The sequence below is a fragment of the Orcinus orca genome, chromosome 19 (assembly GCF_937001465.1).
Source record: "Orcinus orca chromosome 19, mOrcOrc1.1, whole genome shotgun sequence".
NCBI classification, from domain to species: domain Eukaryota; kingdom Metazoa; phylum Chordata; class Mammalia; order Artiodactyla; family Delphinidae; genus Orcinus; species Orcinus orca.
The window spans coordinates 34,236,117-34,253,155 of NC_064577.1; the positions used below are offsets into that span (position 1 = coordinate 34,236,117).

The 17,039-nt window shown below is 51.5% G+C and overlaps 1 protein-coding gene across 1 annotated transcript; it reads left to right on the forward strand.

The window, feature by feature from the left end:
• The first annotated feature begins 5,766 nt into the window (after positions 1–5,766).
• Positions 5,767–16,528, forward strand: FN3K (fructosamine 3 kinase). Its single transcript, XM_004275610.3, has 6 exons — positions 5,767–6,244; positions 8,126–8,277; positions 9,142–9,233; positions 9,595–9,677; positions 15,085–15,207; positions 16,089–16,528. Exons 1-6 carry the CDS (start codon positions 6,104–6,106, stop codon positions 16,425–16,427), a joined length of 930 nt encoding a protein of 309 aa, XP_004275658.1. The 5' UTR covers positions 5,767–6,103; the 3' UTR covers positions 16,428–16,528.
• The last annotated feature ends 511 nt before the right edge of the window (positions 16,529–17,039 follow it).

The window sequence follows — 17,039 nt, forward strand, 5'->3', positions numbered from 1 at the left end:
AAAAATAAATAAAATTTCTCCATGCGCAAAGTGTGTCTGATTGACGAAAGATGACACAGGAAGGATGTATTTCAGTTGGAGGAAATTTCTCACTGTGCTCGGGGGCTGAGGTTGCCCCAGCAGGACACCTGCCGTGAAACTTCCAAGCCCAGCCTGGGCCAGGAGGCATGTTGGGGAGAAACCTGTCCCCCACAAATCTCTCAGCAGGTATCCCTGGTCCCCCCTTCCCTTCCTGGGGCCCCGGCCCTGGGCTGAGGAATCCCACCAGGTGAATGGGGGGGGGCCTATGCCTGGGGGCTGTGTCAGGTGCAGGGAGCGGCTGCTTCTGCCCCATGGTGGCCCCCGCCATGTCAGCCCAGCATTACCAGGGACTAGAGCCAAGGCCAGAGCTTTCCTGGAGTGCCGCATCTTAGGTAGGCCGCCAGTGAGTGCAGTCAAGGCAGAGATATCGGGGAGTACCTCAGAGGTATGGCAGGCACTCAAGCAACAATTTTATGGTGTTTCCCTGCTTTTGTGATGGCGCAGTATCAGCTTTTTTTTTTTTTTTTTTTTTGGCTGTGTCGGGCAGCATGCAGGATCTTAGTTCCCTGACCAGGGATCAAACCCATGCCCACTGCAGTGGAAGCGCAGAGTCTTAACCACTGGATGCCAGGGAAGTCCCCTCTGTCAGCTTTTTAAACTGCAGTTTGCTGCGATTGCTTATTCTAAAATATCTACTTTTATATATAATTTTGTATTCATAAGTATATATATTCCTATATAAAGGGTTGCCAAAATTGTATAAACCTCAGGCCCAAAGGCCACTGGACCCCCAAGAGTTGCTGTTTGTGGAGTGTTCTGTTCCCTGAAGGCCCCTCTGTGCATCTGAGGATAAGCTGGCACAAATGGATTGGGGAATATTGTCCCCATGTCCTCTCACATTCCCCCTCCTTCAAATCTAACTTACTGCTTCCGAAACACCAGGAAATCGTATAATTGGTGGCGTCCAGAACAGACTGAGGCGAGGCCTGGAAGGCTATCTTGGGAGTGAAGTGTGTATCTTCAGGGCTTGGGTTTTGAGATCGCTCTCAGGCTCATTGTAGGTTTGTGGCTCAGACCACCAGCTGAGACGACAGAGGGAATTCTCGTGGAAGAGGGTCTGACCGAAGTGGGTGCCCCGACTGTAAAAAAAAAAAAAAAAAAAAAAAAAGCTGGGGTTCTGACAGGGTTTCATCTTGCTGTGCAAAGTCCCACTCGGGTGGTTCAGCAGCTGTGGAGGCCACAGGCCACCACTGTGCTGTCTTGAGCTTCATGTCTGCAGGGCAGTGTCAGACACTTGTAAACTGTTGGGACTGTGTTATGGGATGATGTTAATGGGCTGGATTCTGTTTGGGATTCAGAGGGAATCTGGGAAATTATAGCCAAAATCAGGGAGGAAAATGCACATTTTGGAAAGTTCAGTTTGCTTCAGAGAGCAGTGCACCCAACCCCTGGAAGAAGGTGCCAGTTTGCTCCAAACAGACATGAATCTAGCAAACCTTTGCCCTGCATCACACAGGACTATGTGTCTATGGCATCCTAGTTGAGGGGTCAGGAACCCATCCTAGTGAATGGTCTTAGAAGCCTGGAGACCTTCCACCTCAGGTATCATGGAAACCATGCTGTACTAGGGGCTGTGGGACCAGTACAAGAGGCGAGTCTTAAGTGAGTTATGTGAGTTTTGAATCCATTCCTAAAGTGGGCCCAGCAGAAGACCTAAATAGACATTTTTCCAAAGAAGACACACAGATGGACAACATGAAAAGATGCTCACCATGGCTAATTATTAGAGAAATGCCAATCAAAACTACAATGAAGTACGACCTCACGCCAGTCAGAATGGCCATCATTAAAAGTCTATAAATAAATTCTGGAGAGGGTGTGGAGAAAAAGGAACCCTCCTACACCATTGGTGGGAATGCAAATTGGTGCAGCCACTATGGAGAACAGTATGGAGTTTCCCTAAAAAAACTAAAAATAGCACTTCCCTGGTGGTCCAGTGGTTAAGAATCCACCTTCCAATGCAGGGGACACGGGTTCAATCCCTGGTTGGGGAACTAAGATCCCACATGCCAAGGAGCAACTAAACCTGCGCACCGTAGCTAGAGAGAAGCCCACAACAAAGAGCCTGCGTGCCGCAACGAAGACCCAGCACAGTCACAATAAAAAAAAAAAGGAAAAAACCCATGATTTTCAACCAGGAGCAATTTAAAAACAAACAAAAAAACTAAAAATAGAGTTACCATATGATCTAGCAACCCCATTCCTATCATATATCTGGAAAAGGTGAAAACTCTAATTCAAAAAGATACATGTGGGGCTTCCCTGATGGTGCAGTGGTTAAGAATCCGCCTGCCAAGTCAGGGGACATAGGTTTGTGCCCTGGTCCGGGAAGATCCCACATGCCACAGAGCAACTAAGCCCGTGAGCCACAACTACTGAGCCTGCACTCTGGAGCCCGCGAGCCACAACTACTGAGCCCACGTGCTACAACTACTGAAGCCTGCATGCCTAGAGCCTGTGCTCCGCCACAAGAGAAGCCACTGCAATGAGAAGCCCGCACACCGCAATTAAGAGTAGCCCCAGCTTGATGCAACTAGAGAAAGCCTATGCACAGCAACGAAGACACAACGCAGCCAAAAATAAAATAAATTTATATATAAAAAAAGAAGATACATGCACCCCAGTGTTCATAGCAGCACTATTTACAATAGCCGAGACATGGAAGCAACCTAAACGTCCATCGACAGATGAATGGATAAAGAAGATGTGGTATATATATACAATGAAATACTACTCTGCCATAAAAAATAATGAAATAATGCCCTTTGCAGCAACATGGATGGACCTAGAGATTATCATACTTAAGTAAATCAGACAGAGAAAGACAAATACCATATGATATCACTTACATGTGGAATCTAAAATATGACATAAATGAACTTATTTATGAAACAGAAACAGACACAAAAAACAAACTTATGGTTACCACAGGGGAAAGCGGGTAGGGGAAGTATAAATTAGAAATTTGGGATTACAGATACAAACAACTATATATAAAACAGATAAACAAGAACCTACTGTATAGCACAGGGAACTATATTCAATATCTTGTAATAAACCATAATGGAAAAGAATATGAAAAAAATATATAAATGTATAACTGAATCACCTTGCTATACAGAAATTAACACAACATTGTAAATCAACTATACTTCAATAAAATAAATTAAAAAAAATAAAAAATAAAGTGGGCCCAGGTAACAACACCCATGGGCTTGTTGGAGATGAACTAGCTCCCTGGCGAGAGCCCTGCCAGTAAACACTGCTCAGCATGTCTAGAGCCTGTCTCCCAGGGTGAGGGGTGGGGGGCAGCTTCCTCTGTCCTCCTCATCTTCTCCCAGTGAAATTGCTTCCAAAAGCTCCTTGTGTGAGAACTTGCCTCCCGGCTGGGGTTTCCTCTTGGGCAGAAGTGTGCGGATATCCTGGAAATTGTTCAGAAACAGCGATCAGAGATCAGGGTGGTGGGGGACTGTGGTGGGCATGGAACAGCCACCCCATCACAGCCGACTCTGAATTCCTAAGAGGTGGAAGAATACCCCTCCCTTTCCCAGAGTCTGTGTGAGGGGCATGAACGCAGTATGCTTATGGTGAAGGCCAGGATGGTGGGCTAGCCTTGACACCTGGACCACGACCACCGGCCCTGCTGGCAGCCAGGCCTTAGGATCCCAACCCCTGCCCCAGCTGCCTGATTTCAGAACGAGCTGTTGTGATGACCCTGGGGCTGTGCCCACAGCTGCCTTCCTGGTGCCCCTTTTCTGAGCAGCATTACACCCTCCCCACCCTCCTGAGAGTCCCCCCACACGGAGCAATGGGACACATTTGGCCATGGGCTGTATTTCCCTTCTCGGTGCCACTGGACTTGGTATTCACCATAAGGGTCTGAGTGAGCAGGAGAGTCGCTCCTCTGCACAGTGACCCCAGTACCTTGGCTGGTTATACCACCCCAATTCACACCCCCAGATACATTTCCTGAGAACTCCTGCAATAGCTACCTGAGTTTTAGCTACAGTTGGGGCTGAGAGGTGCCGTCTGCACCTTTGCAGCCATCATTCTGGTTCTTGGGGAACCAGGAGACTGGCCGTAGTGGGGAAGGGGCTGCTTGGATGTGTCTGAGTCACATCTCCCAGTTAAGCCTCCTACCACAAACCAAAACTCAAATGCAGGCTTGGGAGGAGGGTCGGCTGGTTTGCGAAGTCAGAGTTCTCTCCTAGGCATGTGTCTTCATGCTGAGGATTCTGCCCTTGGACCCAGGGCTGCCCAGATGGGAGCTGGGAGGCCTGGGGAGCAGCCCCAAGTGCCTGGGTTCGGGACCAGTAAGATGGTGTGCCCCTGCCTGGCTGCCACCCAGCATGTTCAGACCCTGCTTGGGCAAACCGTGGCCACAGCCCAGAATGGGGCTCAGTCAAGACCAGCGTCTCGTGCAAGAAAGGGCAGGAAGGGGCAGAAGGGTGGAGCTCACGGGCACCTGACCCTGGCAGCTTTGGGACTGGGTTTAGACCAAAGATTTGGAATTCCGAGAAAACAGAGAAAACAGGATGGAAATCATAAGGAAAAAGCTGAAGAAGCTGAAGGCAACTTCCCGGGGTTGGAGGACCCAAGTTTCCATCCTGAAATGGCCCACCTGTCCTGCCCAGAGGAGACTCATCTTGGGCACTTCCCTGGGGAATTGTCACATACCGGCCACAAAGAGAGGATCCAAAAGCCTCCAGAGAGAGAATAGTTTCCATGCAGAGAATAAGAATCCAACTGGTTTCCAGCTTCTCAACAGCACGGGAGCTGGAAGGTGAGGCCACAGAGCCATCTCAGTGATGCAAGAACAGCCTGGAATTCCATATCCAGCAGGACTGCCCATCGAGAATAAAGATGTCTGCAGAAGTGCGAGAGCTTGTCTTTACTGTCACGGATCCCTTTTGGGGATGCAATAGGAGCTTGGGCTTCGCCAGACTGAGAGGGAGAGCTGGGAGGAGGGAGACTTGCAGGGGTCAGACCCTTCCCTACAGATGCCAAGCAGTCTCCTGCCCACCTGCTCTCGGCCATGCATGTGTACATGCCTTTGAACACGTGTGTGTACAAACACATACATGTGTGTGTTTTTTCTTAATATTTATTTATTTATTTGGCTGCACCGGGTCTTAGCAGCAGTATGCGGGATCTTCATTACGGCATGTGGGATCTTTAGTTGTGGCATGCAGGATCTAGTTCCCTGACCAGGTATGGAACCTGGGCCCCCTGCATTGGGAGAGCAGAGTCTTAACCACTGGACCACCAGGGAAGTCCTGGCACATCTGTGCCAGGAAGCTCCCTTCCTGGGACAGCCAGCCTCTGTAATCAGAAGTCCCACTCCGGGTGTGGTCAGCTGCCTGGTATCAGAAGCCCAAGAACAGACTCTATCTCTGATGGGCACCAGGTGCCCTGATGAGCAAGCCCAGTGCCAGCAACCGGTGTCATCAGGCAGTGCCTGGGGCCCGGCAGGACGTGGTCAAGACCGCCAGCCTTCTGTGGACAGTGTGAGACCTAGCAAGGCCTGTGACCTGCATCCCAGGGACGGCAATCTCCCCTGGACTGTCCTGGGTATTGCTTGGTGGGAGGGCTCTGGGCCGAGGCTCAGAGAGGGTTCAGGAAGCCTCTGTGCAGGGAGGTCAGGCCCTACAGGGCCCTGGGCAAGTCCTAGCCGGGTCCAGGCTCACTGACTGTGGACACACGGGAGGGCACCGCCCCCACGTCTGTCCCCCTATCAGAGAGCTCCGCCCTCCTCCCATAGCGCTGGGTCCGCCCGGCTTGGCCTATGGGATGGGGGCGGCGAGCGCTTGCCCGGCCTAACTGAACCCCCGCTCTCATTCTCCTGCGGGAGGAAGACCGGGAGGCCGGACACTCGGGCGCTGGGAGCCCTTAGGCGAAACAGAAGCCTCCCCCGCGGACAGCTGCCTCGGCAGCGGCGAGCTCGCGTCTGGGCCCGCTGTCTGCGCGGTCCCAGGTCCCCCGTGTCCCCGTGTCTCCCGTCCCCCATCCCGCCGCCGGCCCCATGGAGCAGCTGCTGCGCGCGGAATTGCGCACCACGACCCTGCGCGCCTTCGGGAGCCCCGGGGCCGGCTGCATCAGCGAGGGACGCGCCTACGACACGGATGCCGGTCCCGTGTTCATCAAGGTCAACCGCAGGACGCTGGTGCGTGCCCCCCACCCCATCCCATCCCACCCCACCCTTCCCTGCGGCCTGAGCCTGCCCCTGGAGCTGGAGGGGAGAAGGGGTTGAGGGTGGGGGAGGGCTGGAAGGAATGGGGGGAGGAGAGGAAGGTGGTGAGGGGGCTCAGGCGCTCAGGGGCTCAGGGAGAGGGAGCGCCGCGGTCTGGTCCTGGGCCAGGCCTGGCAGTCACAGCCCCGGGGTCAGCTTGCGGCCTTGCAGAGGCTCAAGCGTTTTCTGTGGGATTCCGAGGTTTTGTCTGCTCCGGGATTAATTTACTTCCTTTTGCCTGGATGCACAGGAGTTTTTGGTGTCCGTTTTAATTTCTCAACCATTCAAGCACGGGGGGCGGTGAAGCTTGGGGTCCTGGGCTGCTTCTGCCACTCCCCAGGGGCTCAGCTCTGGACTCCGTTCCCCACAGCCCCTGGGTCCTCCCCGGCAGATGGAAAGAGGCAGGAAGAACCCTTGCCCGACACAGAGCGCCAGGCTTCTTCTGTTCCTTCTACTCACAGGCCATGCTTGTGTTGGACCTGGTTTCCATTGCCTGCTTAAAATATTGCTGTTAAATGTACATGGAAAATAGTAACACTTTACAGATGGAGAAACTGACCATAGTGTGTGCACCGCAGGTGCTGAGGATGGCGCTCCCTTGGCCCTGGTGGGCAGCTCCAAGGAGGCCCCTGGTGCTCTGTGGGCCAGGCCCCTTTGAGATGCGGCAGTGGGGAGGGGGTGTTGGCTGTGGGCTGGAGGAAATCCCAGAGTGACCCCTCCAGTCCCCCTGTGGAACTGCCAACGTTTAGGATGGACAGTGGGTCGGCATTGGTCCGGCATCCCTGCTCTGTTGGCACCAGGAACTGTTAAAGAATCTGGTTTCAGTACCCAAATCCCTCAAAACGATAAGGCCCACCCACTGGGAAGCTGTATTGGGTTCAGGGTTCACGCTGGCCCTGGAAACTTCGCAGCTGGTTCCTGAAAGCTCTTCCAGGCTGGGATCCCTTTTTTTTTTTTTTTTTTTTGCGGTACGCGGGCCCCCCACCGCTGCGGCCTCTCCCGCCGCGGAGCACAGGCTCCGGACGCGCAGGCCCAGCGGCCATGGCTCACGGGCCCAGCCGCTGGGGAGTGGCTGTCTTCTTCTTGGGTGGGGTGCATGGCTCCTTCCCAGCCTCCAGGCCCTGGTGGGTGCTTGCCTCTGGGGACTGGCCCTGGACCCCCCAGCCCCTGCCTTCCCCCGCCCCAAGTGTGTGCCCCAGTCACTTTGGCATGCCCCCCCATGCTGCCCTGTGCTGCCTCTCATTTGCTGTAAGTGCTCAAGGCATCGTGGGGGCAGGTAACCTGGAAGGGGACCCAGGCCCAGCCGCATACCCTCCACTAACCTGTACTTCAAGGCACCCCACCAGCACCCCCATGGCACCCTGTGGCACCCCACAGCACCCCACTATACCCCCAGCACCCTCATGGTCTACTACAACACCTCATAGCACTCCCACCACCCCACAGTACCTTCATGGCACTCCCAGCACCTCCCAGCACCCCCATGGCACTCCTAGCACCCGAAGGTTTCCCAGCACCCCCAGCACCCCACCCCCCCATGGCCTGTGCTTCCTTACCTCTCAGAGCAAGCACTTGGTGCAGGCCTCAGCATCCTGTCCACCCTAAGCTCTCAGCGCAGCCCCTTCCTATCCAAAGGGGGCCACATTGCGTCCCACCCTCTGGGGGCTGATGCCTTGCTCCCCAGCCAGTTTTCAGCAACTGGAGGTCCTGGGTGCTTGCGATCCCACATGGTGGCTTCTGTGCAGGGCTGTGAGCCTCAGCCTGGCTGCATAGCCCTTGCTGGCATCGGAGTTCACGGCCATGTTCTGGACGCAGGCCCGGCAGATGTTTGAGGGGGAGATGGCGAGCCTGGAGGCTCTTCGGAACACTGGCCTGGTGCGGGCGCCTCAGCCTATCAAGGTGATTGACCTGCCTGGAGGTGGGGCTGCCTTTGTGATGGAGCATCTGAAGATGAGGGGCCTGAGCAGGTGAGAGAGAGAGAGAGAGAGAGAGAGAGAGAGAGAGAGAGAGTGTGTGTGTGTGTGTGTGTGTGTGTGTGTGTGTGTGTGTGTGAGAGAGAGAGAGAGAGAGAGAGAGACGGAGACAGAGAGACAGAGAGAGGAAGATGAGAGAGAGGGGGAGCAGCCTCTTGCTGAGCTGCCCATACAACTCCATGCAGGGAGCAGAGGCAGGGCCCAGAACCACACCTGCCATCCCTGATGGAGGCAGGAGCTCTTGCTTTCCATGCAGGGTCAGAGTCCGAGGTTAGTTTGGCTCCACAAAGTTGTGCCAAATAAGCGTGTTTGAACCATCCATTGCTTTGTGCTCAGAGGGCACCCGTGCCAGCTCAATTTGGGCAGTGAGATCTGATCTAGTAATTATCTGAAGTCCTTAATTTTTTTTTCTAATTATTAAAGTTATGTATGTTCATTGTTTAAAAAATGGTGGAAGACGCAAACTCATGTAAAGAAAACTAAAGGCGCCCGTCATCCCAGAAGCAGGGAGCAGTCACTGCTACATTTTGGTGGGTGATTATCATCCCAGTCTTTTTCTTATATGTGATTTACATTTGTTTTTACAAAAATTGGGAGCCTTTTTTTTTTTTTTACTCTACTTAACATTACTTTTTCCCTTGATTTGTCCCTTAATTCCCAGTACCTCTGTGAGCTTCAACAGAAGCCTACCCCTCTTGGTGATTTTATACTATTTTGTGTTTTGGAGGTCATTGCCTACAGTTCATTTTTTTCAGTTTTTAAAGAACAGAGAGTAGTTTTTAAAACATTTCTCAAAACGGAACATGCGAGCTGGTTGTTGTTTCTTATTTTAATTGGCTGCATTTCTTCTTTCCTCAGTCAGGCATCAAAACTTGGAGACCAGATGGCAGATTTGCACCTTTACAACCAGAAGCTCAGGGAGAAGTTGAGGGAGGAGGAGAACAGAGTGGGTATGTTCAGACTGCTGTTGTGCACCCTTGACCTGGGTGCATCTACCCTGGGTTGGTGCTTAGGGGGGATATTTCAGTAATGGGTTGGGTTGCACACCACCTGCCTGTAGACCGCAGTGTGAAAAAAGAGATTGTTAAATAAGAATTTTGATGATAAGCTGGTAGAATCAGCTCATGACCCCTCTGCTGTCCAGTGTGCTTGAGATAGGCGTGTCCTTGCTGGTCCATGTGTGGACCAATTGCTACCATGTGTAGTATAACCTCAGCCACCCATGTTCCAGCAGTGCAGCCCAGGCCCATCCTGATGCTCTGCTGAGGTCTGACATTTAAGAGAAAGCCAAGCAGCACTTTCTGTTGACAGGCCAGAGGGCTGAGGGTGCCGGGCCCCAGTATGTGAGCAAGTTCGGCTTCCACACGGTGACGTGCTGCGGCTTCATCCCACAGGTGAGTGCCTGGGCGAGGATGCTTCTGCTTAGTTCCTGATGCCCCAATGCTGGTCACCCCACCCCTTGTGTGTGACAGAGTGCCAGTCCACTGGGCACCAGCAAGTCTGACTACCTGATTTCTTCTTTTTTTATTATTTTTATAAATTTATAAATTTATTTATTTATTTATTTTTGGCTGTGTTGGGTCTTCGTTTCTGTGCAAGGGCTTTCTCTAGTTGCGGCGAGCGGGGGCCACTCTTCATCGCGGTGCGTGGGCCTCTCTCTCACTATCGCGACCTCTCTTGTTGCGGAGCACAGGCTCCAGACGCGCAGGCTCCAGACGCGCAGGCTCAGTAGCTGTGGCGCACGGGCTTAGTTGCTCCGCGGCATGTGGGATCTTCCCAGACCAGGGCTCGAACCTGTGTCCCCTGCATTGGCAGGTGGATTCTTAACCACTGTGCCACCAGGGAAGCCCCTGACTACCTGATTTCTGAAAGCAGAGTGTGAGTTGTGATAAATGGGCTGGGGAGAGTAGATGTCGAGGTTCACTGAGCAGAGCTCAGAGGAGGTGGGGAGCTGTGGGGCAGGTAGAAGAGCATTCTGAGCAGAGGAAACAGCAGGTGCAAAGGCCATATCACAGGAGGGCATGTGCTAAGTGTGGAGGGCGGAAGTGGGTGGGGGTAAGGCAGCATTAGAGGTCAGGGACTAAGTCCTGGTCACTCAGCCCGTCTCCTGGGGCCTTTAAAAATTGTTAGTACTATTGAAAAAAAAAACTATTAGTACTATTGAGAGGTAATTCAGTGACATAAATGTCACTTTTAAAGTGTACAGTTCAGTGGTTTTTAGTATATTCACAGTGTTATGCAGCCACCACCACTATCTGACTCCAAAACATTTTCATCACCCCAAAGAGAAACCACATACCCATTAGTAGTCACTCCCCATTCCCCCGCCCTCAGTCACCGGCAACCATGACTCTCTTTCTGTCTTTAGGGTTTGCATATTCTGGACATTTCGTATAAATGGAATCATATTGTACAATAGATATACTTTTATGTCTGCCTGGTGTGGGCAGAGGGCTGTTCTTCCAGGTGGAGGTCACTAGAGGCAAGATCCTTATGAAGCTGGAGGCAGATTTAGGGATCTTATTCAAGGGGTAGCCCTCACATCTGGGGTCCCTAGAACTGTACCTGGTGGTTTACCAGGCTTGTTAAGACCCTGTGAATCTCTGCTGAAGCCAGCTCCCCTGGGGGTTACACACCTGTCTGGAGCTAGTGACCAGCACAATAGTGTGGTCCCAGCCCAGTATGGCCAAATATGGCTTGTTATCCTGCTTCAGATGTTGAGTTGAAGAGCTATGAGTCTACAGAGATTTGGTTGACCTCACACAGTGGCTTTTCAAGAACTGAGGAATGAACTTGTACACAGAACCCTGATGTGTGAAGCAGGTGAGGATGGGGCTGGCCTGTTAGGGACACAGGCAGCCCCCGAGTGCCCCTTCAGAGTCCAGGATCAGTGAACCAACCTAGTTTAGCTGCAGCCCAGCCAGGAAGGGGCAGGAAACCTGGGAGGCCACCTGGTCCACCTCCTTGTGCTGTGACAAGATGGTACTGGATGTAGTGTCCGATGGACATAGCATGGATGGACCAGCCTGAAGTTTCAAGAGGCTCCCTGCTCCTTGGGAGGACTGAGTGGGCCCTTAGGGGCTGCAGTCATTCATGGGGCAACCCTGAATGGTGGCACCTAGTGAGCTGAGCCCTGTTGGGGCCATTGGCTCGGTCAGAGGACTGACACAGTTTATTTGCTGCTGTGTCCGACTCAACTCCCCAGTTGCCATCGCAACACCAGGAGGCGGGTTGCCATTGACCCGTTTTATGGATGAGGAAAATGATGTGCAGAGAAGCCAGGTGGTACCTGAGTCATGCAGCTGGTAAGCGGAGGGGCCAGGGTTTGGCCCTGTCTGGCTTCAGAGCATAGGCCCTGACCGCCACACATCCTGACCCACCTGGTCCAGGTGAAAGCTGGGTCCTCCCACCAGCTATGCACCCAGGCGGCCCCGCCTTTGGTAGCTCAGGGGAAGGTCATATATTTTCGTGGGTGAGGGCATCATGGCCCATTGGTTCAGGTGGAGGGCTAGCCAGTGCTGGTCTCCAGCTGTGTCTTCATGACCCGGTCATCTAGGAGGTAGACCGAGGCCGGGACACTAGGGGCCTGGGCAGGCAGATGGAGCACGAGGGCATGCCATCCCATACACCTCAGGCTGTTTGGGGAGGGGGTCTCCCGCCTTCTCTTGAGGTGCACCTAGCACCAAGGGGGTGAACACAGGGCCTCAGCCACCACAACCCTCTGCACAGGGAGTCTCCACGCTGAGGATGCTGACCAGGGACGCATGCTCTCCGGAAGGTTCCTCCCTTAAGGAATTTCACAAAGTAACCCTTTGTATAAAATAAGCTTTTCATCTTTTTTTTTTAAACAACTCTATTAAAGTATAACTGACATAAAATAAACTGCACCTATTTAAAATGTACAGTTTGGTAAGTTTTGACATAGGCATGTGCCTGTGAACCGCTAACCGCAGTCAGGTCAATGAGTATATCCATCACCAAGAAAGTGTCCTCCTGCCCTTTTGTAATGTTTTCCTCCTGCCCTTCCCTGCCCCTGGCAACCGCTGATGTGTTTTCCATCACCATCGATAGGTTTGCATTTTGTGTAATTTACTATAAATGGAATCATATGGTGTGGACTCCTTTTTGGCTTCTTTCACTTAGCACAAACATTTTGATATTCATCCCTGTTGTTGCCTGTGTCAAAAGTCCATTCCATTGCATGATAAACCACAGTGTGTTCATCCATTGATGGACATCTGAGTTGTTTCCGGGTTTTGCTTTCACAAATAAAGCCGCTATGAACCTTCATGTGCAAGAGTTTGTGTGGACAAATGCTTCCATTTATTTTGGGTAAATACCTAGGAGCCAATGACTAGGTCAAATGTAGGCTTATATTTAACTTTTTAAGAAACTACCAAAATATTTTCCGAAGTGGTTATACCATTTTACATTCACACCATCAGGGTAGGAGCATGCCAGGTCCTCGGCATCCTCACATACTTGGTATTTTCCTTTTTCTAAAATTGTAGCCATCCTAGTGATTGTGCGGTATCTCAGTGAGGTTCTGTTTTCCCTCATGACTAAGGATGTGGAGCATCTATTCATGTGCTTATTTGCCATATATTAGGGACATAATTATTTAGGATTATTATATCTTCCTCATCAGTTGACTTCCTTTCCATAGTGAGATGACTTTCTTTATACTTGGTGATATTCTTTGCTCTGAAATTTACTTCCATATTAATATAGCTACTCCAGCTTTCTTTTTTTAAATTTTATTTATTTAATTAGTTTTTATTTTTGGCTGTGTTGGCTCTTCATTGCTGTGGGCGGGCTTTCTCTAGTTGCGGTGGGTGGGGGCTATTCTTTGTTGCCGTTCGCGGGCTTCTCATTGCAGTGGCTTCTATTATTGCGGAGCACGGGCTCTAGGCGCGTGGCCTTAAGTAGTTGTGGCTCACGGGCTCTAGAGCACAGGCTCAGTAGTTGTGGCATGCAGGCCCAGTTGCTCCATGGCATATGGGATCTTCCCGGACCACGGCTTGAACCCGTGTCCCCTGCATTGGCAGGCAATTCTTAACCACTGTGCCACCAGGGAAGCCCTCCAGCTTTCTTTTGACTAGTGTTAGCATGATTTATTTTTTCTATCCTTTTAACCTGTTTCTATATATAAAGTGCATTTCTTGTACACAGCTTATAATTTGGTTAAAAAATATAATTGGATTAAAAATAATTGCTTTATTTTTCTAACCTGTTGATCTCTTGTCATTTAACTGGGGTGTTTAGACACATTTAATGTACTTATTGATATGGTTAGGTTTGGAACTGTTGTCATTTCTTTTTTATTTGTCTTATCTGTTCTCTGCTCCCCTTTTATTTTTTCTTTATTGTTGTTGTTTTTATAAATTTATTTATTTTTTGGTGCATTGAGTCTTCGTTGTTGGGTCTTCATTGCTGCGCGTGGGCTTTCTCTAGTTGCCGCGAGCGGGGGCTACTCTTCATTACGGTGCGCGGGCTTCTCATTGCGGTGGCTTCTCTTTTTGCAGAGCTTGGGCTCTAGGCGCATGGGCTTCAGTAATTGTGGCACGTGGGCTCAGTAGTTGTGGCTTGCGGGCTCTAGAGCGCAGACTCAGTAGTTGTGGCGCATGGGCTTAGTTGCTCCGCGGCATGTGGTATCTTCCTGGACCAGGGCTCGAACCCGTGTGCCCTGCATTGGCAGGCGGATTCTTAACCACTGCACCACCAGGGAAGTCGCACCTTTTATTCCTTTTTTTTTTTTTGCGGTACGCGGCCTCTCACTGTTGTGGACTCTCCCGTTGCGGAGCACAGGCTCCGGACGCGCAGGCTCAGCGGCCATGGCTCACGGGCCTAGCTGCTCCGCGGCATGTGGGATCTTCCCGGACCGGGGCACAAACCCGTGTCCCCTGCATCGGCAGGCGGACTCTCAACCACTGCGCCACCAGGGAAGCCCCCACCTTTTATTCTTTATGCTCTCTTTCGAATTAACTTTTAATGTACTTATTGATATGGTTAGATTTGGAACTGTTGTCATTTCTTTTTTATTTGTCTTCTCTGTTCTTTGCTCCCCTTTTATTCTTTATCTCTCTTTCGAATTAACTAAGTGTTATTATTATTATTTTTGCGGTATGCGGGCCTCTCCCATTGCGGAGCACAGGTTCTGGACACGCAGGCTCAGCGGCCATGGCTCACGGGCCCAGCCGCTCCGCGGCATGTGGGATCTTCCCGGACTGGGGCACAAACCCGTGCCCCTTGCATCGGCAGGCAGACTCTCAACCACTGCGCCACCAGGGAAGCCCTAACTAAGTATTTTTAAATAATTTACTTATTTATTTTTGGCTGCATTGGGTCCTCGTTGCTGTGCGCACAGGCCTTCTCCAGCTGTGGCGAGCAGGGCCTCTCTTCGTTGCGGCGCACAGGCCTCCCACTGTGATGGCTTCTCCTGTTGGGAAGCACGGGCTCCAGGTGTGTGGGCTTCAGTAGTTGTGACTCGCGGGCTCTAGAGCGCAGGCTCAGCAGCTGTGGCGCATGGGCCCAGTTGCACCGCGGCACGCAGGATCCTCCCAGACCAGGGCCCGAACCCGTGTCCCCTACATTCGGCAGGCAGATTCCTAACCACTGCGCCACCAGGGAAGTCCCTAAGTAAGTATTTTTAATGATTCCATCTTATCTCCCTTGTTGGATGGCGATAACATTTGCTGTGCTCTTTTAGTGGTTGCTTTAGGGTTTAGGCAGATGCCATGCTTACCTCTGTCCTGTGACCACCAGCTGCGGCACCAGCCCCTCCTTTCCCTTGTTGCTCAGGTGAACGAGTGGCAGGATGACTGGCCAACCTTCTTCACCCAGCACCGGCTCCAAGCACAGCTGGACCTCATTGAGAAGGACTATGCTGACCGAGAGGCACGAGAACTCTGGTCACAGCTACAGGTGGGCACAGCAATTATCCTCTGGGAGAGGGGCTGTTCTCTTATGAGCCTACCACGTTTGTGTGGGACCCCCTGCTAGAACAGAGCCAGAGTGGGGACTGCTGAGCCTGGAGCAGAGCTGGTCAAGTCGTGGACCCATAAGTGTCCTGACTATTGCCTTGATGGGGAAGCTGAGAAGGGGATGGGACCTGAGGGCATACTTGATCCCTGAGCGCACCTCTCACGTGTGCTTGGTCACCAGGTACTTAACCTCAAACTTTGCTCATGTGAAATGTAGGTGTTTGGCTTGTAAATGGTGGCATTTACTATTACTTTCTTGTCCATTCTTATGCTGTTTTTTTCACCAAGGCAACGTCTTACCTCTTAGAGCAGGTGTGGGTAGCACTTTGAAACCAGTGATTGGTTTTAAAACGTAACTCTCAAAATGTTAAAAACAGAACTCGCATATCAGTCTATCAGCATGCATCAAAGAAATTTTATTTAACTCATTGCTGAAGTAATCAGGCTACAAAAGAGGTGCAGATATATGTGTGCTGTGAAATAAAAGAATAGCGCAGAAAGTTTGCTAAGTTACATACAAAAAGACTCCACTCAGGTTGTACAGTTCATATTCTACATGACAATAAAATCATAACCTCTGAGGTTCTCTACTGTATGGAAATCATTAAATTGTAGAGCTTCTAGACCTAAATTAGTAGTAAATACTAAGACAAAATTACATTTCCCTGGAGTCAGAGGATCCTTATCCCTGGGCTTGGTACAAAGTGGTGGCTGGACCCTGAGCAAACACAAGGTCGTCTTTGCCTTATTTCCAAGTACTGGATGAGGAGACTGTGGCTCCCAGGCCTGTGATAACTCTGTGTACAATAATTATTTTCTTAGGTGAAGATCCCAGATTTGTTTTGTGGCCTAGAGATTGTCCCCGCCCTTCTTCATGGGGATCTCTGGTCAGGAAATGTGGCCGAGGACGACACCGGCCCCATTATTTACGACCCGGCCTCCTTCTACGGTCATTCTGAGTTTGAACTGGCGATTGCCTTGATGTTCGGGGGGTTTCCCAGGCCCTTCTTCACCGCCTACCACCGGAAGGTCCCCAAGGCTCCAGGGTTTGACAGGCGGCTGCTGCTCTATCAGCTCTTTAACTACCTGAACCACTGGAACCACTTTGGGAAGCAGTACAGGAGCCCATCCCTGGGCACCATGAGGAAGCTTCTCAAGTAGCAGCCCGCCTGTGTCGCCTGCCCAGCCGCTTGCCAAAGGACCAGGGCGGCAGTACCAGAGGCGGCTTCAGAGATGAATAAAGCCCACGGTGGTTTCAGGGATGGAACTGTGCGTGTCTTAGTTTCACCTGCGTCTCCGTCCTCCATGCAGCTGGGTTAATTTATGGGGGCCCAGACCACCTGAAAGGTCTCCGACAGGCTCATTACCTATTCCAGTCTGGAGGGAACTTGGAGTTTGGATACTTTCATGACAGTTGTACAGAAATTCACACAGATCTGGGGTTTGCTTATGTGGAATTTGGTGTCATGGCCCCCTGTGGATTCGGGTCTCCTGTTTCTGGCTTAGGCAGAGCTGGGGACCATGAGATGGGTGCACCTCTTGAGCAGTATCTCTGGGGCTGAGCAGGGCTCCAAGTCCACCTTACTGAGGTGGACAGGTGGAAGAAAGACCCCCCTCCCCCCATGTGCTTTAGCCACTGCCCAGCTTCTCTCCCGCGCTCCGTTTTGCAGCTGGTGTTTTTTGCTCGACTAGAAGGGTGTGTGTGTGTGGGGGGGGGCGGTAGCCTTGGGTAGGGGGTGTGCCCTGGCGGGTGCCTGGAGTGCTCAGGGTGTC

What these genes read in the sequence shown, in the direction of transcription:
- FN3K (XM_004275610.3), top strand. Translation starts at nt 6,104, where the DNA reads ATGGAGCAGCTGCTGCGCGCGGAATTGCGCACCACGACCCTGCGCGCC. An exon ending in AAGATGAGGGGCCTGAGCAG is followed by an intron (nt 8,278 to 9,141) that starts GTGAGAGAGAGA and finishes TTCTTTCCTCAG; the next exon opens with TCAGGCATCAAAACTTGGAG. An exon ending in GCTGCGGCTTCATCCCACAG is followed by an intron (nt 9,678 to 15,084) that starts GTGAGTGCCTGG and finishes CTTGTTGCTCAG; the next exon opens with GTGAACGAGTGGCAGGATGA.